Source organism: Ranitomeya variabilis, chromosome 4, assembly GCF_051348905.1.
Source record: "Ranitomeya variabilis isolate aRanVar5 chromosome 4, aRanVar5.hap1, whole genome shotgun sequence".
Taxonomy (NCBI): domain Eukaryota; kingdom Metazoa; phylum Chordata; class Amphibia; order Anura; family Dendrobatidae; genus Ranitomeya; species Ranitomeya variabilis.
Genome location: NC_135235.1, coordinates 115,007,837 through 115,032,585, shown reverse-complemented (window position 1 = coordinate 115,032,585; position 24,749 = coordinate 115,007,837). Strand labels below are relative to the sequence as shown.

The following is a 24,749-nucleotide window of genomic DNA, read 5'->3' as shown; positions in this document are numbered from 1 at the left end:
CTCACCACCTCCCTAGATAAATCGAATAGAAGGTATAATTTAGAAAAAAGACATTTGTGGAGGATTTCTGTTGCTTTTGAATCACACAGGGTCTGCAAATATGACAATCTATTTCAAATTAAGCCAAATATGTCATATTGTGTCCCTTCCTGTCCGAGCTCTTCCATTTGTCCAAACAACATGTGGGGTATCGCTGCGCTTGGAAGAAAGTGGGTAACAAACTTTGGGGTCCACGTTTTGGTATAATTTCTGACAAAAGTGAGAAATACAGGTCGTAGCAAGATATTTGTGAAAAAACGGAACTTTTGGCGACCTAATGTTATTAAAATCTGTGTCGTACCTGTGGGATCAAATTGCTCAATATACCCCTGGATAAAACCCTTGAGGGGTGTAGTTTCCAAAATGGTCTCAGTGGGGGGTTTCTGCTGTTTAGGCACCTTAGCGGTCCTGCAAATACGACATGGTGCCTGCTGTCTCTTTCAGCCAAATTTGTCTTCCAAAATTCAAATATTGCTCCTTCGGCTCCAAGCACTGCCGTTTGTCCAAAAAGAGCATTATAACTACATGTGGGGTATCACCGCGCTCGTGGGTATCAAACTTTTTCATATGACTGTATATATGTGGGAAATGTTATTTATTAACGATTTTGTGTGACATCTCTCTGATTTTAGGGCGTAAATATTAAAAGTTTGAAAAATGCAAAATTTTCAAAATTTTTGCCAAATTTCCATTTGTTACACAAATAAATGCAAGTCATATCGAATAAATTTTACCACTATCAGGAATTACAATATGTCACGAAAAAACATTCTCAGAATCACCGTGATCCGTTAGCGTGTTCAAGGGTTATAATAACATAAAGTGACACTGGTCAGAATTGTAAAATTTGCTTAGTCATTAAGGTCAAAATTGGCTCGGTCACTAAGGGGTTAACTTTTTTTTCTACAGTAGTAATGCAGTCTCATCTATTCCATGTTTGCATACTATAGTATTACACACCTCAGGTAATTGATCAGTCTTTTTTGTAGTTTGGATTAATGATTGAAAGATATGATTTGTCAGCTTTCATAATTTTTATTTTTTATATTCCTTTCCTCAAAGGATAAAAATATGTTCCTGAAGGAAATGCTTGGCATATAGTTTGGACTTTTTCAGAGTTTACTTTTAAGATGTATTTGTAATTCATCTGATGTATATTTCAAAGTGTTACTGATGTTTTTCCGTTACCTTTCAGTGAATCTTTTGGGATTGTTCCTTTAATATATGGGGAAGTGCTTTTTCATCTCTGTATGATGGATAGCAGGATTTACAGAAAGAGACATTTTTTCTTGTTTAAAAGTACTATCTATGAATCAGTGTATGATTAGCATTTCTTTTGTACAACTTATAAAAAAAAAAATAGTTTCTTATACACATACAAAGTTTAGTAAACACATTTCTCACCAAAAAGACAATTTGCTATTTATTTATTTTTTTCAAGAAGTTACTCTTTCTTTTGATTGCATTGCAATGTTTTAAAAGGGTTGTCTACTACTTGGACAACCCATTCTCAATTACCATATTCCCCGATGTAAAATAAAAAGGGCCTGTATTAACGCACGGTTCTTGCAACATCGGTGCTGAACATATACCCAAGAAAAAGATGATATTAGGTCGAAATATAGGATATAAAACATCAATACTTTATTGTTAAAAATGACAACAGGTGAACAGAGATAATACACAGAGCGATATCTAAAAAAGTGCTGTAGAAAAATTGGCAGGGGGCATGTAGACAGGAGGTCATCATATTAATATATAATCATAAGTAGAGCAATGATTGTTAGAAATGTTGTTACACTGATTAGAGGGACCAAGAGGGTGAAGAAGTGAGGTCACATATACCTAATAATCAGACATTGGTCCCTATAGATATGGGGTTCAGACACTGCATAATACCCACAATGAGGACTGTGCGCAGCAGCCACTAGCCATTGCTTAAAGCCATTTTAATAATAATGACAATCATGGCAATAGTGATAGAGCAATGAAGCAATTGTCAGCGTTTACCCACCGCAGTGTAAGCAGACACTCCTGGAACACGCCTCCACCCCAACGCACGTTTCGGGAAGCAACTTTCGTCAGGGGGCATTGAGATCATACAGAAGCGTGTCTTAAGAAGGAGTGACCCCGGAAGTACTCGGCATATGTGCCCCGGAAATAGAGGAGCGCTGCCATGCCAACATCGGTGCTCAGTCAACCTGGGCTCAGGTGACGTTATATTACATGAGCACCCCAGCCATTCAGCAGTCGCTAACAGACAACCTCAAGCTCCCTTCTTTCTGAGGTAACTGATATCCAAAAGAAGTCAGAGAGCAGCAGTAGCTCATACTTCTTCCATTCGTTTTGTCCAGAGGAAGTGAGGGTGGAGAGAAGCCAACTTCTAAAGTATGTTTTTCTCTGTAATGCCGCAGCGTTTCAGAGTTAAATAGACATGACTGACATTATACAACCAGTGTCTGATATATGTTGCCAATTGATCAAGCAGCATGTATCAATTATTAGGTTCCCTTCAATCATTTAACAACTATGCCCTTATTTAGCTTTAAAGGGAAGGTAACATAAAAAAAATGTTTTCAACAACTAAAAAAATGAAAAGTATAATGGTTTTAGTTTTTTTAACATTTTGTTTTTAATGGAGTAAAATCTAAAATATAATTGAAAAGGTTTGATATTTGGGGCTTTTAACCCCTTTAACCCCAAGGGTGGTTTGCACGTTAATGACCGGGCCAATTTTTACAATTCTGACCACTGTCCCTTTATGAGTTTATAACTCTGGAACGCTTCAATGGATCCCAATGATTCTGACATAGTTTTCTCGTGACATATTGTACTTCATGGTAGTGGTAAAATTTCCTTGATATTACTTACGTTTATTTGTGAAAAACACGGAGATTTCGCAAAAAGTTTGAAAATTTCGCAATTTTTTAATTTAAATTTTCATGTCCTTAAATCACAGAGATATGTTACACAAAATACTTAATAAGTAACATTTCCCACATGTCTACTTTACATCAGCACAATTTTGGAACCAACATTTTTTTTGTTAGGGAGTTATAAGGGTTAAAATTTGACCATCAATTTCTCACATTTTTACAACACCATTTTTTAGGGACCACATCACATTTGAAGTCATTTTGAGGGGTCTATATGATGGAAATGAGCAAAAAGTGACACCATTCTAAAAACTGCACCCCTCAAGGTGCTCAAAACCACATTTAAGAAGTTTATTAACCCTTCAGGTGCTTCACAGGAATTTTTGGAATGTTTTAAAAAAATTAACATTTAACTTTCTTCGCAAAAAAATTACTTCAGATCCAATTTGCCTTATTTTACCAAGGGTAACAGTAGAAATTGGACCCCAAAAGTTGTTTTACAATTTGTCTTGAGTACGCCTATACCCCGTATGTGGGGGTAAACCACTGTTTGGGCGCATGGCAGAACTCAGAAGGGAAGGAGCGCCATTTGACTTTTCAATGCAAAATTGGCTGGAATTGAGATAGGACGCCCCTGATGTGCAGAAACAGTAAAAAACCCCCACAATTTACACCATATTGGAAACTGGACCCCCAGGAACTTATCTAGATGTGTTGTGAGAACTTTGAACCTCTAAGTGTTTCACTAAAGTTTATAACGTGGAGCCATGAAAATAAAAAATCTTTTTTCCACCAAAATAATTTTTTAGCCCCCAAATTTTTATTTTACCAAGGGTTACAGGATAAATTGGACCGCAAAAAAAAATTGTCCTGAGTACGCTGACACCCCATATGCGGGGGTAAACCACTGTTTGGGCGCACAGCAGAGCTTGGAAAGCAAGGAGCACCGTTTTGCTTTTTCAACGCAGAATTGAATGGAATTGAGATTGGACAGCATGTTCCGTTTGCAGAGCCCCTGATTTGCCTGAACAGTGGAAACCCCCCAATTCTAACTCCAACCATAAGCCCACACACCCCTAACCCCAACACACCCCTATCCCTAATCCCAACCCTAGCCACAACCCTAACCTGATCACACCCCTAACCCCAACACACCCCTAACCCTAATCCCAACCCTAACCATGACCCTAACTACACCCCTAACCTTGACATATCCCTAACCCAACCGTAAACATAATCCAAACCCTATCCCCAACTCTAGCCCTAATCCTAACTTTAGCCCCAACCCTAACTTTAGCCCCAACCCTAACTTTAGCCCCAACCCTAACCCTGACTTTAGCCCCAACCCTAACCCTAACTGTAGCCCTAACCCTAACTTTAGCCCCAACCCTAACCCTAACTTTAGCCCCAACCCTAACCCTAATGGGAAAATGGAAATAAATACACTTTTTTATTTTATTGTTTTTCCCTAACTAAGACAGTGAGTGGGGGTTTGTACTAACTATTTATAGCGGGTTTTTATAGCGTGTTTTTATGTTTGGCAGCTGTCACACACTAAAAGACGCTTTTTATAGCAAAAAAAATATTTTTTGTATCACCACATTTTAAGAGCTATAATTTTTCCATATTTTGGCCCACAGAGTCATGTGAGGTCTTGTTTATTGCGGGAAAAGTTGACGTTTTTATTGGTACTATTGTTGGGCACATGATATTTTCTGATCGCTTTTTATTCCAATTTTTGTTAGGCAGAATGAGGAAAATTCATGAATTTCTTTTTGGGGGGAGTGTTTATACCGTTCCACATTTGGTAAAATTGATAAAGCAGTTTTATTCTTCAGGTCAGTACGATTACAGCGATACCTCATTTATATCTTTTTTAATGTTTTGGCGCCTTTATACAATAAAAACTATTTTATAGAAAAAATAATTATTTTTGCATCGCTTTATTCTGAGAGCTATAACTTTTTTAGTTTTTTCACTGATGATGCTGTACGGCAGCTCGTCCCTTGCAGGACAAGATGACGTTTTCAGCAGTACCATATTTATTTATGTCCGTCTTTTTGATCACGTTATTCCACTTTTTGTCCTGCAGTATGATGATAAAGCATTGTTCTTTGCCTCGTTTTTTTTTTTTTACGGTGTTCACTGAAGGGGTTAACTAGTGGGACAGTTTTATAGGTCGGGTTGTTACGGACGCGGCGATACTAAATATGTGTACTTTTATATATATATATATATATATATATATATATATATATATATACATAAAGAAATGTATTTATTGGAACAAAATATTTTTTTTTCTTTATTTAGGAATTTTTTTTTTTTTTACACTGTTAGTGTTTTTTTGGTAACTTTTCTACTTTGTCCCAGAGTGGGACATCACTGTATAGTGTCAAAACACTCATCTGATGCTTTGCAAAGCACTGTGTCAGATCAGCGTTCTGACAGGCAGTGCAGGAGGCTTGCCGGCACCTGCTGTCAGCGGGTGCTTGCAAGCCACCTCCCTGCAGGACCCGGAAGGACCCCCCGTGGCCATTTTGGATCTGAGGCCTGCAGGTAGGAGATGCTTTGAACAACGCGATCACATTGTTCCAAGGGTCTCAGAGAAGCACACCGGGAGCCCCTTCCCTGCGCGATGCTTCCCTTTGCCTCCGGAAAGCTGCGATCATGTTTGATCGAAGTGTTCCAGGGGCTAATGTGCCGGGAGTGGTCCGTGACCACTACTGGCACATAGTGCCGGATTTCAGCTGTGATAATCAGCTGACACCCGGCCGTGCTTAGCCGCGCTCCCCCCGTGAGCGCTGCGGATCGCATATTATGTACCATCCCATCCATGGTCATACTGGCCCAGACCACCTCAACGGGATAGTACTTCTAATGTCAGAAAGGGGTTAAACACTAGGGGAGCAGCTGCTGAAATTTGCCATGAAAACATAATGTGCAACTAGCTCATATTACAACTGCAGTAAATGTTGGAGGGGTCTGCTGGTGGGCACCCTAAGAAATACGAGACTGGCGCCCCCGCTCGTGCGATGGCTGTCCCTGCACTCCTATTAAACCCTATAAGACCGAAAGTAGGAAACAGAGGGCCAGTTAGCCTGTATATACTGTATTGTATATTGTATTATGCACTACTAGAATGATAACAGTGTGCACATTATAATAAAAGGGTAGGATGTACGTGTGTAGAAGAGACAGTGCACTCAATCTAGGTCACTCATAGCTAACACATAAGGTTTAAAGATAAAAATATCTAAGTCCCATAACAACACTTTACTGTGAAAAAGTAATCCCCACCTACTTAGTTTTTAGGGATTTGATGGGTGCTGACATACAATGACTCTTATAAAATTTCCAGCAACTGTACTGCATAGCATTGATAAACCTAATGAATAACTATAGCCACACACGGAATTGTATACCACACAACTGCAATTTGAAAGATAATACACTGGGAGCATGAAGGGAATACATCCCCAAGCAAACTGTACTTATCTGTTCCAGTGCGGTATTGCATGCAGGCAGCTGGAATGTATGATGATATAGCTCCTTAGGCTACTTTCACACTTGCATTGTGTGACGGACGTCGCAATGCGTCGTTATGTAGAAAAAACGCATCCTGCAAAGTTGCCCTCAGGATGCGTTTTTTCTCCATAGACTTACATTAGCAACTCATTGCGACCGATTGCCACACGTCACATCCGTCGTGCGACGGATGCGTCGTGTTTTGGCGGACCGTCGGCACAAAAAAAGTTCCATGTAACTTTTTTGTGCGTCGAGTCCGCCATTTTCGACCGTGCATGCGCGGCCAAAACTCCGCCCCCTCCTCCCCGGAATCACAATGGGCAGCGGATGCATTGTAAAAACTGCATCCGCTGCTCACGTTGTGCTACTTTAACACACTGTCCGTCGGTACGTCGGGCCGACGGTTTGCGACAGCCCGTACCGACGGACTAGTATGAAAGTAGCCTTAGATGAAGGAGACACATTCTCGACGCTTTTCCCCCAACCGGGTTCATCAGGAGAGATTCAGGATGTTATGGCATTAAGGAGTCATGATAAAAATGAGGCTGCCTCATGAGGAAACGCGTCGAGAGTGTGTCTCCTTCATCTAAGGAGCTATATCATCGTTGCTGGAAATTTTTTATCTTTAAACCTAATGTGTTAGCTATGAGTGACCTAGATTGAGTGCACTGTCTCTTCTACACACATACCTCCTACCCTTTTATTATTATGTGCACATTGTTATCATTCTAGTAGTGCATAATACAATATATACAGCCCATCTGGCCCTCTGTTTCCTACTTTCGGTCTTATAGGGTTTAATAGGAGTGCAGGGACAGGCGTCGCACTAGCAGGGGCGCCAGTCTCGTATTTCTTAGGGTGCCAACCTCCGCACCTAGGTAGGCACTCAGACAGAGTGGATATCTAGGGACAGGTCACTCATTTCCATACATCGGCTGAGTGAGCTTGTTGTGACATGACAACACTTTTTATACCGTCACTATTATCAATTTTGGTGCTGTTAGTTGTTTTTTATGAGGTATAATACTGGGCGTACCTCTGTTAAATGTGTATATACCGTAAATATTTTTGATGGAGGTATTTCTGATGGAGGTTTTTCTAGTATTCTAACATTATTGCTTACTAGCTGGTTGGAGAGTGTATGGCATTTCATTGGTTTTTCTTCCCTATTACCTCTCAGCCCAGTTTACATAGGCATTTTTTTCACTGAGGTGAATTTATTCTATTTTTTATAGATTTATTATTAAAGGCTATTTTAACAATAGGGGCTTCTCCTTTGGTAAGTTACTGCTTTAAATTAACCTGTACAGTACTTGACTGTGAATGGAACCGGTTTCCGTTCCAATGAACTAGTTGACTGCTTTGTAACCACCAGCCACAGACTGAAAATACTGAAAACCTTGCAGGTTTAACTATATGATAGTATGAATTGTAATAGTAATTTTTATATTATTCAACCAACATATTCCTTTGTACTTCCCAATTTGGAAAGCCACAAATGTAAAATATCAAGTAATCAAAATAAATTAATAAAAAAAACAAATAGAGAAAAGCACCAGCCTGTAATATTAATGGATTGTGATTTTTGGCACAATATTTACATGGTGCTATTTTTCCCAGAGGCCAGCCTCTCATGTAGGCAATGTGAATATAAATAATTATTCATAAAATAAGTCATTCTGCTAGAATCTCAGCCAATAGTGATGTATAAAGGTAGTAATACTGTGACAGAGAGTGGTCTCCTCCATTTAAGGGGTGAAGAACCAAGGTACCCCAGTACCAGGAGCATACAAATGGCAGCACTCAATTAATCATTTAAAATGCCTTTATTAAGATGGCAAACCGTAATACCATATATCAAAAAATGCCTGCATTTAGGACTCCCATAAATTAATCATAGTATGTATCATAAGAGATAGCTGACTTCGACAGAGTAATATAAAAAATAGCACTAGAAAATATTTTATATAAAGAAAATGGATATATAGAAGAGGCCCCCTATTTGAGCACAATAAAAAATATTTTTAAAAAACTATTCTATCAGTGATATCCTGAGTCTAAGGCTATGTGCCTTTTTTCAGCCGTTTTCCACGGAAAAACTGCTAAAAAAACAATTACATTAAACATCCCATCATTTCAATGCATTCCGCAGTATTTGCGCACATGCTGCATTTTTTTCTGTGAAAAAAATGCATCGCGGTAAAAAACGCAGCATGTTAATTAATTTTGCGGATTTTTCACATTTTTGCTGCTATATTATTGCATTAGGAAGCTCCAGAAAAAAACTCCAAAGATCCGCAAAAAAAGTGCAAAAAACATGATAAAAACGCGAGCGGATTTCCTGCAGAAAAAGTCCGGTTTTGTTCAGGAAAATTCTGCAGACATTCCTGAAAGTGTGCACATAGCCTAAGGCTATAGGATATACCTATACTTATGTCATTATATAATATACATGGGAAAAAGTCTGTGAATGTGTATAATCATAATCAAAAATTGGAATAAAATGAGTCATAACATGCACATGATGGAGTGCCTGAAGTGCAGAAAAAAGATAATAATATTATAAATATAACGTGTGATAAAAGAAGGGACACTTGCCCAAGGGTTAGTGCACTATTGTAGTGCAATAACTACCAAAATAAGCTTGTGAAACAAGTATCCCTTCTTTTATCAAGTGTTGTATTTCTAATTTTATTATTACGGTATTTTTCTATTTTATGCACTTCTCGGGCACTTTATCATGTGCATGTTATGACTCATTCACGGACTTTTTTTTAGGAGTTTCTCCCATGTATATTATATAATGATAAGTATAGGTATATCATATAGCCTTAGGCTCAGGATATCACTAATAGAATAGTTTTTTTGCACTGTTTTCTATTATTGTGTTCAAATAATGCTAAGGCTGAAAAAATGCACATAGTCTTAGACTCAGGATATCACTGATAGAATAGTTTAAAAAAAATATTTTTTATTATTGTGCTCAAATAGGGGGCCTCTTCTATATATCCATTTTCTTTATATGAAATATTTTCTGGTGCTATTTTTTATATTACTCTGTCGATGTCCGCTATCTCTTATGATACATACTATGATTAATTTATGGGAGTCCTAAATGCAGGCATTTTTTATATATGGTATTACCGTTTACCATCTTAATAAAGGCATTTTAAATGATTATTTGAGTGCTGCCATTTGTATGGTACTGGGACTGGGATACCTTGGTTCTTCTGATATTTGAGTGGATTCACTCTTTCTCTACTAAGCACTTGGTGGTATGCATTATACATTATTTTTTGGTGCTTGGTATATTGGTTAACATTTCAGGGGTGAAAAGATCACAGCATTTGGCTTACATACATGCCTACATTGCTTTCCAGTTAGCTTTGCAGATTTCCCTTGTCCTTTTGTTGCAAGTGTTAAAGGGAACCTGTCACCCCCAAAATGGAAGATGAGCTAAGCCCACCGGCATCAGGGGCTTATCTACAGCATTCTCTAATGCTGTAGATAAGCCCCAATGTATCCTGAAATATGAGAAAAAGAGGTTATATTATACTCACACCGGGGCGGTCCCGCTGCGGTGGGCGTCGCGGTCTGGGTCCTCCCATCTTCTTACGATGACGTCCTCTTCTTGTCTTCATGCTGCGGCTCCGGCGCAGGTGTACTTTGTTTGCCCTGTTGAGGGCAGAGCAAAGTACTGCAGTGCGCAGGCACCGGGCCTCACTGACCTTTCCCTTTCAGAAATTCCAGAATGCTGTAGATAAGACCCTGATGCCGGTGGGCTTAGCTCATCTTTGATTTTGGGGGTGACAGGTTCCCTTTAAGCAATTCTGTTTGTCTCCTAAAGCCTTCCTTTCTGAGTTATATCAGCTGTTGTGTTTTCTCCACTTCCCTCTGGTGTAAGTACTCACCTCTTAGCTTCGGTAGTTGCAAGTGATAGCTTACTATATCTTGGTATCGGTATGGAGGTGTGAGCTGTGGAAAGAGAAGTCATCTAGGAGTTGTCTCCAGAGATTGCTGTTTAGAGTTTATTTAGTTTCTTCCTTTTTTCATCTCCCTTTTGGTTTGCCTTATCTGTCTTTTCCCTTTTGTATCTTTCTCTAGTCTGGGTGCGCATTGAATGATTGCTGTTTTGTTTTACCTCTGTCTGTTTCCCTTCAAGTTTAGGTCATAGAGCAGGACTAGTATTCCTGCTGTCCTGAGCACTAGGCTGGGCTATACTTGGGGTAAGACAGGGACAGGAGCTCATGGTTGCACAGGGCAAGTCTCCCTTTAACTTTTACTAGTGACGGTGCTCCCCTTCCCATCCATCTCACCGTCCGCCGTCTGGCTCCTTGGTGGAGCGTGGCATCCAGGGACTGCCATGGAGTGGTGCTTGTTATCTGCCAGCAGCCAAGTCTCACCTCAACATCAGAGGCCAGGTGAATATCCGGTAGGCACTATGTCCCGCCCCTCCAGGAAAGCCTGGTCCATCACGCAGAGGGTCTACACCCACCATTGTAACAGGTAACTAGTTGAAGCTACATAGTGGTATGATGACATCTATTACTTTTATATTCTCTTTCAAAACTTCAGAAATTAAGAACAATTTTCACCCGTGTTTCAAACTTTAGCTAAAATGGTTTTGAACAAACCTAAACTTGTACAAAATTTTTATTTTTTTTCCAGCAGAATAGTCATTTGTTCAGATATCACATTCAGTTTACTGCATATCAAATAGCAAAGCGTGTTGCTAAACAAGAGAACTACCAAAGAGACAATGGTCATTTCAGCCTCAAATTCAATGATGGTCCCAAAGACTTACATGGACCGACCAGTTGTATGATACAACCACCGATTGGCAATCCTTAACGATCGGTAGTCGTTTAAATGTCTTTTTACACAGACCGTGCACATACACTGCTATGTTTCTCGGCAGCTCAATAAGATGATGCACCGCTGAGAACAATGATCTTTTATGGCCACAAAAGATCATTTCACAAGATGAACAAGCATTTTGCTCATTCATCAAGTCATCAGCAGCCTGTTTACATGACAAGATCATTTTTATACAAGCATTTGTAAGAAGCTCTTTCACAATTATCTTTGTCAGGGATTAAAAGGTCATGTAGACTATCACATTATGAGCTAACCATGAGATAGGAATGCCTCCTTAAAAGCCCAAGAAAGGCAGTTTCTTCTCAAAATAAGCTTTAAACTGGACTAAATTTATGCAAATTGCCTTGTATAGACATATGATTGTAAAAAAGGGTTTCATTCAGGTCAAGAAGAAGTAACTCAAACTCTTTGCTGTGTTTTTTTCATTAATATTATAAGTTATCAGATGTATTTCTTTGTAAAAAGAGGCAGTTATGTCAAAGGTGATGAAACATTTATTCACTGCGGTATCCAACTTTTTATGTAAATGAATCAGTTCTGTCTTTTTGAACTGGTCACTGTAAAAGGTTTTGAACAGACAAACTCAATTAAGCTTTCAACTTTGGACAGCACATTCCACATACTGTCGTGATTTTCAGTCAAAACTCAGAGTGACATGTCAGAATTGTACTTTTGTAGTTATGTAAATGTCATCATTTTAAGTTATTTTTGTAAGACTTAGCTTGAAATCATCAGCAAAAGGTTACAGGCTGTCAAAATGTGAATACTCATAGGAGTTCAAATAAGTGGATCTTGTCATTAGGATTTCTGCTGCAAAACAGATAAGCTACTGCTTGTATTCAGAATTGTTGTTTTTTTTAATCTAAACATGGGTGTGAAGAGATCATTCAGAAATAAGTACTAGGAATTTCCAACAGAGCAGATAAAGAATATTAATAAATTGAGATGTTCAAAGCTAATGAAATTCATATTCATCAGCTTCTCCAAATTTGCCCAGGAAAAATCATAATGCAGCAAATTGACTCAATGTGATTCAAAAGTGCTCCAAAGACTCCATTTGCTCTGAGAAAATGCGCATGACGCTCTGAAGTGTAATTGGACTGTGAATAATCTCTTTCATTCTCTTTAATGCAAACAAAGCTTTAGTAATATCAAACTGAAATATCTAGTACAAACTAGTAATATCAACATATAGTGCGGTGGAAAAAGTTTAGGTAGGTGTGGAAAAAGTGCTGCGGAGTAAGAATCCTTTAAAAAATAGAAGTGTTAATAGTTTTTTTTAGTTTTTTTAATCAATTAACAAAATGCAAATTGAATAAAAAAATGTAAATCAGATCAATATTTGGTGTGAATATGCTTTTTGTCAAAGCATCCATTTTTCTAGGTACATCTGCACACAGCTTTTGAAAGAACTCACCAGCAAGGTTGTTGCAAAAATGTTGAAGAGCTTACTACAGATCTTCTGTGGAGAAAGGTTTCTGCAAATCCTTTTGTCTCTTCATGGAATTCCACACAAACTCGATGATGTTGAGATCAGGATGCAGTGGGGGGCCATATCGCTACTTTCAACATGACTTTATGCTGAAGATAGTTCTTAATTATATTGGCTGTATGTTCAGGGTCATTGTCCTGTTGCAGAATAAATTTGGAGACAATCAAATGCCTCCCTGATAGTATAGCATGATGGTTAAGTATCTGCCTATATTTCTCAGCATTGACACACCATTCATCTTGACCAAACTCCATTTACTGAACTCTAACCCCACGCTTGCAAAGAACTTCCAACATGCTTTACTATTGCCTGCAGACACTCATTATTGTATTGTTCTCCATCCTTTCACTAAACAAACTGCCTTTTGTTCCAGTCAAATATTTCAAATTTTGACGTATCCGTCCTGAGCACCTGCTGCTATTTTTCTGAATCTCATACCTGGATATAGTCAGTCACTTTGCCTTGTTTCCATGTCGAAGTTATGTTTTTTTTTATCAAAATTTTTCCATGAAGACCACTTCTGGCCAGACTTCTTCAAGCAGCAAGTGGTATAGCCGGGCACCACTTGTTGCTATTTCTGAGCTGATGTCAGTGCTCTATGTCTTCCAGTTTTGAGAAGTAAGCATGATGTGCCTTTCATCTGCTGCACTAAGTCTGCTTAGCTGACCACAGATGTTATGGTCCTTAATTTTACACATTTCTTGGCATCCTCATTGACGAGTAATTGTTGCTGCTTCAGGAGGCCAAAGTCAGGAGTGCGGTGATGCTGCAGTGTCTGGGTGCTCATTAGATGTAGGCGCCAGTGAATGGAGTCCCTTCTTCCATTCAGTTCCCAGCAGTGGGCTTTGGGAAAATGGCCACCAGAAGCAGCGCAGGAGTAGATTGAGATCTCGGGATTATAAACTGTTTATCGAGCCAAAAGAAAACTGTATGCTAATCTAAAAAAAAAAAAGAAATTTACTAATAAATTTGTGCAGATTGTTTTATGCCAGAGATGTTATTAAGCATGCATTTGCCTCATTGCTTCCCAATGTTTCAAAATAATTTTAACTTTTATTATGTTTCTTTCTTGGCCTCTACTAAAGATTCATCTGTCAATACTAATTCAACCTAAATATTGCCAAATCATGTTTCATTAGAAATAAGTAGATGAACAAGTATTTTAAATGGAACAAAATTACAATTGAGAAGAAAATACAATAATTTACTGTTACTGACATCATCATTTTTTTTTCTGCAGATTTATCAGACTGTGAACTGAGCTCTTTCCCAACCGGGTTGTATTTAGCCACAAGTGCAGTTGCTGACAAAATCCTCTCAATCTCACTGACTAATAATCAGCTTAAAAGCCTTCCAGGAAAATTCTGTACTAATTTCAAAGAACTACAAGGTATGTGCTAACATCCCAATTTGCTGTGTAGCTAAAAAACAACAATGGTCTTTTGAGCTTTGATGGGAACCTGCAATTGTAACTACCAAGCCCTTGTATACCAGTCACATTGTATATATTAAAGAATACGTATAATTTCTAAAATAAAAAAATTCTGGACATCTCATGTTGACATGTCAGAAGTAAACTGTGGGTGCTGAGACCTTACCAGTTGCTAATATGAAGGGGCAGATGGATTATGATATACATTCATGGCAAAGGTCTTTGCATTCTTAAAATTGTTCCAGAAAATGAAGTATTTCTTCCAGAAAGTTATTGCATTTCTGCATGTTTTGTTATGCACATGTTTTTTTCTTTGCGTGTATTGGAACAACACACAAAAAAAAAGGAAAAAAGGAAATTGGACATAATTTCACACAAAAACCCCAGATTGGTCCTGACAAAATTATTGGCACCTTTCTGAAATTGTGGGTAAACAACTTTGTTTCAAGCATATGATGCTCGTTCCAACTCACCTGTGGGAATGAAAATCACACATGAAACAAGATAAAAAGGAAACAAGTTGAGTCAATCTTTGCATTGTGTGTCTGTGTGTGCCACACTAAGAAAGAGGAGAAGAAAACTACAGTTGGTGAAAAAAAAGTATTTTATCAGCCACCAATTGTGCAAATTCTCCCACTAAAAAAGATGAGAGAGGCCTGTAATTGACATCATAGGTAGACCACAACTATGAGAGTCAAAATGAGAAAACAATCCAGAAAATCAACTTGTCTGATTTGTCAAGATTTATTTAGCAAATTATGATGGAAAATAAGTATTTGATCATTAACAAATGTTCATCTCAATATTTTGTTATATATCCTTTGCTGGCAATGACAGAGGTCAAAGGTTTTCTGTGAGTCTTCACAAGGTTTGCACACACTGTTGGTGGTATGTTGGCCCATTCCTCCATGCAGTTCTCCTCTAGAGCAGTGATGTTTTGGACCTGTCGCTGGGCAATACGGACTTTCAGCTCTCTCCAAAGGTTTTCTATGGGGTTGAGATCTGGAGGCTAGCTAGGCCATTCCAGGACCTTCATATGCTTCTTACGAAGCCACTCCTTCATTGCCCTGGTTGTGTGCTTGGGATCATTATCATGCTGAAAGACCCATCCACGTTTCATCTTCAATGCCCTTGTTGATGGAAGGAGGTTTGCACTGAAAATCTCATGATTCATGGCCCCATTCATTCTTTCATGTACACGGATCTGTCGTCCTGGTCCCTTTGCAGAGAAACAGCCCCAAAGCATGATGTTGCCACCCCCATGCATCACAATAGATATGGTGTTCTTTGGATGCAACTCAGCATTCTGTCTCCTCCAAAGACAACGAGTTTTGTTTCTACCAAACAGTTCTACTTTGGTTTCATCAGACCATATGTCATTCTCCCAATACTCTTCTGGATAATCCAAATGCTCTCTAGCAACTTCAGATGGGCCCAGACATGTACTGGCTTAAGCAGGGGGACACGTCTGGCACAGCAGGATCTGAGTCCCTGGCGGCGTAGTGTTACTGATGGTAGCCTTTGTTACTGTGGTCCCAGCTCTATACAGATCATTCACTAGGTCCCCCCGTGTGGTTCTGTGATTTTTGCTCACCATTCTTGTGATCCTTTTGACCCCATGGGGTAAGATCTTGCATGGTGCCCCAGATCAATTGAGATTATCATTGGTCTTTTATGTCTTCCATTTTCTTATTGGTATTACATGCAATATGCTTATTGTCAGGTGGAACTTTTCTAACAAAAATTACATTTCATTAAATTTCCTTGTAATCTCTGTTTCACAGACTGTGAAAATTTGCTTGGAGTTTGAATTAAAGTACATACAAAATCCTTTTTCAAACAGAAGGCATTCACATGCTCAGATCTATCATATATCCACACAGCAAACAAATTAATTCTTATTTTGAAAAGTTGAATACAGAAAAATGCTAAATTCCCCTTTCTGATCCAAGTGGCAAACAGTCTATCCCAGGCTGCTGCTCTGTAGCAGAAGTACACCGGAATAATTTGAACTGGGTTTTTTTCAGACAATTTTGCTTCTCTCTGTTTTACCATGACACAAATGGGGAGAAATAATCACTACTAACCACAGAAAACCAAGCATCACAAATTATTGATTTTATTAAAATATATCTTACCATCCACATGTTGAAATATCTGTCCTTTAAAGTCAATTCATCCTTTGTATTAACAATAGCAATTGAAAGTGTTTTTCACAAGGCTGTTTAATAACTCCGTGAACTAGCAGACTTCTTATACTGTTTAAGATTTAGGGTATGTGCCCCAGATCAGTAAAAGCTGGGGTTTGGATGCTGTGTACTTGTGATTGTCAGCCTCATCTCTTGCCTGTGCTGTTTTGCCTCAGTTCTACCTGTTGCTGCTCCTGCTTCTTCTCCTTCCTCCCCTCATCCTACTACTTTTAACATTAACCTTGAGTGTCCACAACAGTTCCAGAGTGGCATATTGAACATGTAGAAATTGCTGTTCTTTCTTCATCCTCACCCCCAGACATGTTGCCAAAACGCGCCTTGGGGCTGGCACCATTTCAGCAGGAAAGGTTATACCGTGTGGAGCTGCATGTATTGTACTTACTCGATTTATATATATCTACTGTTCATGTAATGTGATGTGATACCCTCTCCTGCTGTTTATGTCGGTATTTTATTGCTGTGTCTCCCCCCCATCTGTTTTTATCAGTAAAGGATTTTGATATTTTTGTATATTTTTGATGCATATTGCCTTTTTTACCTCCCGTTTTGTAGCATGATCCACCATCCTCTGTGGAATTTTTTGTGAGTGTTTTTTCCAATCTAAATATAATTGTCATATTTGATGCATAATGGCTAATTTAGTAGCCTCTTTCAAGTGTTTCTAATGACAGATTTTAAAGTAATGCTAGGTCCAGTTTGCCTGCTGCATGACATAATCAGTTACTGCCTTTTTGCTGTTCTTACAGATGTTCCATTATAGGTTGAATACCATCACGTTGCAACATTGCAAATCAGGCAGACCACTGAGTTTTAGCAAAGCCTTCGGGGTGAGATTCACCATATAAGAATACTTGAAATGAATAGATGCTCTCCTGGCTATAGCCACCCTGTTCTTTGAACAGATATATTCCTTTAAGACGTTTTACACACTTAAATGCAAGCTATATGCAAGGTGTAAGGCAGCTGCTTTCATGTCCATGTGGTAATGAGGCAATGACCAAAAAGTTCAACTTAAATGTTGTGATGCAGTGACCCCTGTTACAGCTAGCGGGCGCTTCATGTGCTCCTCAGGATATGCATGGAGGCATATCTGTGGTTATAATGGTTGAACTAGCCATCTCCCACCTATGGGACTGGCTACAAGTATATAATGTGACCAGGTGGTCACATGGGGAAAAATGGATGGATCTGAGTGGTCTGTGTACCAGGTCCTGGAGGGCCTCTGGGTTGGGAGGTCCTGGGAGTAGGACTTGATCCCTGAGAGCACATGGGGAGGCCTTGGACCTGGGGGTCTGTGTGTTGGACTGTCCCAGATGGGGATGGACGTCCTGAATAGCGCACAGAGAGGACACGTGTGCAGAGTCCGTGATGGCTCTTCATTTGGGGAAGCTACAGCCTGTCTGAGGATCTGGACTGTCAGGTGGCCTGGTGAGCAAAGCATTGCCCGGGACGGTGATCCCAGCTTCCCTGAGAGAGTGAGTACTGACATGAGTCAGCTTATGGAGCAGGAGCTCCTAGAAGGTAACCCAGAGTATGGGGTGCTGTGCGGTCACCCACGGCAACTGGTCAGATAAGGATCAGCATGTTTAGAGACCGAGACCCAATGTCATGTGCGCTATATGACTAGGGACATTGATGAACTGTTCGGCGTACGGACACCCATGGTAACTGGACAAAGTGAGAGGTCCAGCATGTTTAGTGTCCGTGAGATAAAGCCGAATATGAAGTGTCTAAAGATAAAGCTGCAACTTAATGTCACCAGTCGGTGCCTATTGTGTTCTATGAAGTGTATATGATGAACTGTGCATAATCAGGTTTATGATGCCATAATAAACCGTGTGGACTGTTTAAGTAGAAAAACCGTGCCTAAGTGCTTGAATCCCGTGCCAAGCGAGTGTCCCCTGTCATGATCTCTGCAGGCAGAGATCATAGCAAGCCTATAGAGGGACAAGCTCTCGGAAGATGGAACTATACTGACCATGAACTAAGCCTGCCGCGCAACTAGAAATAGCCAGGTAGCATTTCCTATTTATCGCTAGATGCCCAGCTCTGGCCTAAGACCTAAATAGCTAGCAGAGGGAAATATAAGACCTGGCTCACCTCTAGAGAAATATTCCAAAGAAGACAGTAGCCCCCCACATATAATGACGGTGAGTTCAGATGAAACAACAAACGCAGCAGGAAAATAGTCTTAGCAAATTTGAGGTCCGCTTACTAGATAGCAGAAGACAGATAGTATACTTTCATGGTCAGCAGAAAAACACTAACAAAACACCATCCAGAGATTACCTTAAACTCTGGCATTAACTCATAACGCCAGAGTAGCAATCCCTGATCAACGAGAGCTTTCCAGACACAGTAACAAAACTTCAGCTGTGAACTGGAACAAATAGGCAAAACAAAACATGGACAAAAGTCCAACTTATCTAGTAGTTGTCTAGAAGCAGGAACAAGCACTGAGAGGCATCAGATAACATTGTTGACCGGCAAGAAACCACCAGAGAAATGAGCTTAAATAGCGACACCCACTACTGATGGAACCAGGTGAAACAGGAAAGAGGATGACAAGTCCAATTCCACAAGCGGCCACCGGGGGAGCCCAGAATCCAAATTCACAACAGTACCCCCCCCTCAAGGAGGGGGCACCGAACCCTCACCAGATCCACCAGGGCGACCAGGATGAGCCCTATGGAAGGCACGAACAAGATCAGAAGCATGAACATCAGATGCATTGACCCAAGAATTATCCTCCTGGCCGTAACCCTTCCAGTTGACCAGATACTGGAGTCTCCGTCTAGAAACACGAGAGTCCAAAATTTTCTCCACAACGTACTCCAACTCACCCTCAACCAACACCGGAGCAGGAGGCTCAACTGAAGGTACAACAGGTACCTCATACCTGCGCAATAACGACCGATGAAAAACGTTATGAATGGAAAAGGACGCAGGGAGGTCCAAACGGAAAGAAACAGGATTAAGAATCTCCAATATTCTATAAGGGCCGATGAACCGAGGTTTAAACTTAGGAGAAGAGACCCTCATAGGGACAAAACGAGAAGACAACCACACTAAATCTCCAACACAAAGCCGAGAACCAACACGACGATGACGGTTGGCAAAACGCTGAGTCTTCTCCTGAGACAACTTCAAATTGTCCATAACCTGCCCCCAGATGTGATGCAATCTCTCCACCACCGCATCCACTCCAGGACAATCCGAGGATTCCACCTGACCGGAGGAAAATCGAGGGTGAAACCCCGAATTACAGAAAAACGGGGACACCAAGGTGGAAGAACTGGCCCGATTATTGAGGGCGAACTCTGCCAATGGCAAAAAAGCAACCCAATCATCCTGGTCAGCAGAGACAAAACACCTCAGATATGTCTCAAGGGTCTGATTAGTCCGCTCGGTCTGGCCATTAGTCTGAGGGTGAAAAGCAGATGAAAAAGACAAATCTATGCCCATCCTAGCACAGAATGCCCGCCAAAATCTAGACACAAATTGGGTACCTCTGTCAGAAACAATATTCTCAGGAATACCGTGCAATCGGACAACATTCTGAAAAAACAGAGGAACCAACTCAGAAGAAGAAGGCAACTTGGGCAGAGGAACCAAATGGACCATTTTAGAGAAACGGTCACAGACCACCCAGATGACAGACATCTTCTGGGAAACAGGCAGATCTGAAATAAAATCCATCGAGATGTGTGTCCAAGGCCTCTTAGGAATAGGCAAGGGCAACAGCAGTCCGCTAGCCCGAGAACTACAAGACTTGGCCCGAGCACAAACGTCACATGACTGCACAAAGACTCGCACATCTCGTGACAGGGAAGGCCACCAGAAGGATCTTGCCACCAAATCCCTGGTACCAAAAATTCCGGGATGACCTGCCAATGCAGAAGAATGTACCTCAGAGATGACTCTGCTGGTCCAATCATCCGGAACAAACAGTCTATCAGGCGGACAACGATCCGGTCTATCCGCCTGAAACTCTTGCAAGGACCGCCGCAGATCAGGAGAAACGGCCGACAAAACTACTCCCTCCCTAAGGATACCTGTGGGTTCAGAATTACCAGGAGAGTCCGGGTCAAAACTCCTAGAAAGGGCATCTGCCTTAACATTCTTAGAACCCGGTATGTATGACACCACAAAATTAAAGCGAGAAAAAAATAAAGACCAGCGCGCCTGTCTAGGATTCAGGCGTCTGGCAGTCTCAAGATAAATCAAATTTTTGTGGTCAGTCAATACCACCACCTGATGCCTAGCCCCCTCGAGCCAATGGCGCCACTCCTCAAACGCCCACTTCATGGCCAAAAGCTCCCGATTCCCAACATCATAATTCCGCTCTGCGGGCGAAAATTTACGAGAAAAGAAGGCACAAGGCCTAATGACGGAGCAGTCGGAACCTTTCTGCGACAACACTGCCCCAGCTCCGATCTCCGAAGCGTCAACCTCAACCTGAAAAGGCAGATTCACATCAGGCTGACGCAACACAGGGGCAGAGGCAAAACGGCGCTTAAGCTCCTGAAAGGCCTCTACAGCATGAGGGGACCAATTAGCAACATCAGCGCCTTGTCTGGTCAAATCAGTCAGTGGTTTAACGACATCCGAAAAACCAGCAATAAATCGGCGGTAAAAGTTGGCAAAGCCCAAAAATCTCTGAAGACCCTTAAGAGAGGAGGGCTGAGTCCAGTCACAAATAGCTTGCACCTTGACGGGATCCATCTCAATGGAAGAGGGAGAAAAAATATACCCCAAAAAGGAAATTTTCTGGACCCCAAAAACGCACTTAGACCCCTTCACACATAAAGAATTAGACCGCAGAACCTGAAAAACTCTCCTGACCTGCTGGACATGAGAGTCCCAGTCATCAGAAAAAATCAGAATATCATCCAGATATATTATCATAAATTTATCCAGAAAATCGCGGAAAATATCATGCATAAAAGACTGGAAAACTGAAGGGGCATTAGAAAGACCAAAAGGCATGACCAAATACTCAAAGTGGCCCTCGGGCGTATTAAATGCGGTCTTCCACTCATCCCCCTGCCTGATCCGCACCAAATTATACGCCCCACGAAGATCAATTTTAGAGAACCACTTAGCACCCTCTATACGAGCAAACAAATCAGTAAGCAATGGCAATGGGTATTGATACTTAACAGTGATCTTATTCAGAAGCCGATAATCAATACATGGTCTCAAAGAGCCGCCTTTTTTTGAGACAAAGAAAAACCCAGCTCCCAAGGGAGAAGAAGATGGACGAATATGTCCCTTTTCCAAAGACTCCTTTATATATTCCCGCATAGCAGCATGTTCCGGCACAGACAAATTAAACAAACGACCCTTTGGATATTTACAACCCGGTATCAAATCTATGGCACAATCGCACTCACGGTGCGGAGGTAACGACCCAAGCTTGGGTTCGTCAAAGACGTCTTGATAATCAGAGAGGAACTCAGGGACTTCAGAGGGAATGGACGACGAAATAGAAACCAAAGGTACGTCCCCATGAATACCCTTACATCCCCAGCTCAACACAGACATTGCTCTCCAGTCCAAGACTGGGTTGTGAGACTGCAACCATGGCAATCCCAGTACCAAATCGTCATGTAAATTATACAGCACCAGGAAACGAATACTCTCCTGGTGATCCGGATTGATACGCATGGTTACTTGTGTCCAGTATTGTGGTTTATTATTAGCCAATGGGGTGGAGTCAATCCCCTTCAGAGGAATAAGAGTCTCCAAAGGCTCTAAATCAAAACCACAACGATTGGCAAAGGACCAATCCATAAGACTCAGGGCGGCGCCAGAGTCAACATAGGCGTCCGTGGCAATGGATGACAAAGAGCAAATCAGGGTTACAGACAAAATAAACTTAGACTGAATGGTGCCAATGGAAACAGACTTATCAAGCTTCTTTGTACGCCTAGAGCATGCTGATATAACATGAGTAGAATCCCCACAATAGAAACACAATCCATTCTTCCGTCTAAAATTCTGTCGCTCGCTCCTGGACAGAATTCTATCACACTGCATACTTTCTGGCGTCTTTTCCATAGACACCGCCAGATGGTGCACCGGTTTGCGCTCCCGCAGACGCCTATCAATCTGAATAGCCATTGTCATGGACTCATTCAGACCTGCAGGCAAAGGGAACCCCACCATAACATCCTTAACGGCATCAGAGAGACCTTCTCTGAAAGTTGCCGCCAAGGCGCACTCATTCCACTGAGTAAGCACAGACCATTTACGGAATTTTTGGCAGAAAACTTCAGCTTCGTCTTGCCCCTGAGATAGTGCCATCAAAGTTTTTTCTGCCTGAAGTTCCAAATGAGGTTCCTCATAAAGCAAGCCCAAGGCCAGAAAAAACGCATCCACATCGCGTAACGCAGGATCCCCTGCTGGCAATGAGAAGGCCCAATCTTGAGGGTCACCCCTGAGCAAGGAAATCACAATCCTAACCTGCTGAGCAGGGTCTCCAGCTGAACGAGACTTCAGGGACAAATAAAGCTTACAATTATTTCGGAAATTCTGGAAGCTAGCTCTATTCCCTGTGAAGAACTCCGGCAAAGGAATTCTCGGCTCAGATACCGGAGCATGTACCACAAAATCTTGTAAATTTTGTACTTTCGTGATGAGATTATTCAAACCCGCAGTTACACTCTGGAAATCCATTATTGTCAGGTGCACACAGAGCATACAGAGATTAGGAGGAGAGAGAGAAAAAAGACTGCAGCAAGGCAGACTGGAGGAAAAAAAAAAAAAAAAAAAATTCCAGCAGACTTCTTATAACTCTCCTTTCTCAACCTGGGTCTTTAACACTTTAGGGGCCGGTCAAACTGTCATGATCTCTGCAGGCAGAGATCATAGCAAGCCTATAGAGGGACAAGCTCTCGGAAGATGGAACTATACTGACCATGAACTAAGCCTGCCGCGCAACTAGAAATAGCCAGGTAGCATTTCCTATTTATCGCTAGATGCCCAGCTCTGGCCTAAGACCTAAATAGCTAGCAGAGGGAAATATAAGACCTGGCTCACCTCTAGAGAAATATTCCAAAGAAGACAGTAGCCCCCCACATATAATGACGGTGAGTTCAGATGAAACAACAAACGCAGCAGGAAAATAGTCTTAGCAAATTTGAGGTCCGCTTACTAGATAGCAGAAGACAGATAGTATACTTTCATGGTCAGCAGAAAAACACTAACAAAACACCATCCAGAGATTACCTTAAACTCTGGCATTAACTCATAACGCCAGAGTAGCAATCCCTGATCAACGAGAGCTTTCCAGACACAGTAACAAAACTTCAGCTGTGAACTGGAACAAATAGGCAAAACAAAACATGGACAAAAGTCCAACTTATCTAGTAGTTGTCTAGAAGCAGGAACAAGCACTGAGAGGCATCAGATAACATTGTTGACCGGCAAGAAACCACCAGAGAAATGAGCTTAAATAGCGACACCCACTACTGATGGAACCAGGTGAAACAGGAAAGAGGATGACAAGTCCAATTCCACAAGCGGCCACCGGGGGAGCCCAGAATCCAAATTCACAACAGTCCCCCAATACACTCAGTAAGTGGAGTCTTACAATGTTTTTATTTGCAAACCTACGAAATAAATCCAAACTTTATTATCCACTTAACAGCTTCAACATCTGTATTTGTCTGTTGCCATGGGCAACTGCACCACCGTATTACTCGTAGGTGCAGCAGTGGCTTTGCTCTAGTCTCTGGGTCTGGTCTGTGTTCAGTCTCACACAGACTGGCATACACAACCTTTTGCTTGCAAACCAACCCTTACTTGCAGGATTAAAGTAGAATTGTGGCCATGGGCCACTTCCAAGACCCGAACTGGCAGGATAGATCCTTTCCACTACCTTCCTACAGATCTCTGTAAAAATAAAAGTCCATGTCAGGTTTTGCTAAATCTGCCCTCATTACGGGTGGAAGAAAAACAATTACGACAGCGATGTAGAAAAGGGTTCTTTACAGTTAGAGCAGTCAGATTGGAATGCCCTACCATAAGAGGTAGTAATGGCAGACACTATAACAGCTTTTAAAAAAGGGCTGGATGATTTCCTCAATTTACATAACGTTGCGAATTATTGTTAATTTAGTGACAAAATGAACAATTGGTGGAGAAAGGTTGAACTTGATGGACCTATGTCTTTTTTCAACCTATGTAACTATGACTTGGTGAAATAGCTTAATCCAATCCACACTCACTTTTATTTTGCATTGTAACCACACCTTTGGCTATAATTAGCACGCTCTCCAGCGAGTGGA

At 40.9% G+C, this 24,749-nt stretch overlaps 1 protein-coding gene across 2 annotated transcripts in view; it reads left to right on the top strand.

The window, feature by feature from the left end:
• LRRC20 (leucine rich repeat containing 20) overlaps window positions 1-24,749 on the top strand; it is an 831,027-nt gene that overhangs the window by 263,213 nt on the left and 543,065 nt on the right. For both annotated transcript variants that reach the window (XM_077259152.1, XM_077259153.1), the window contains exon 3: window positions 14,054-14,203. In XM_077259152.1, coding sequence (XP_077115267.1) covers window positions 14,054-14,203 — 150 coding nt within the window. The remainder of the gene's footprint in view (window positions 1-14,053; window positions 14,204-24,749) is intronic.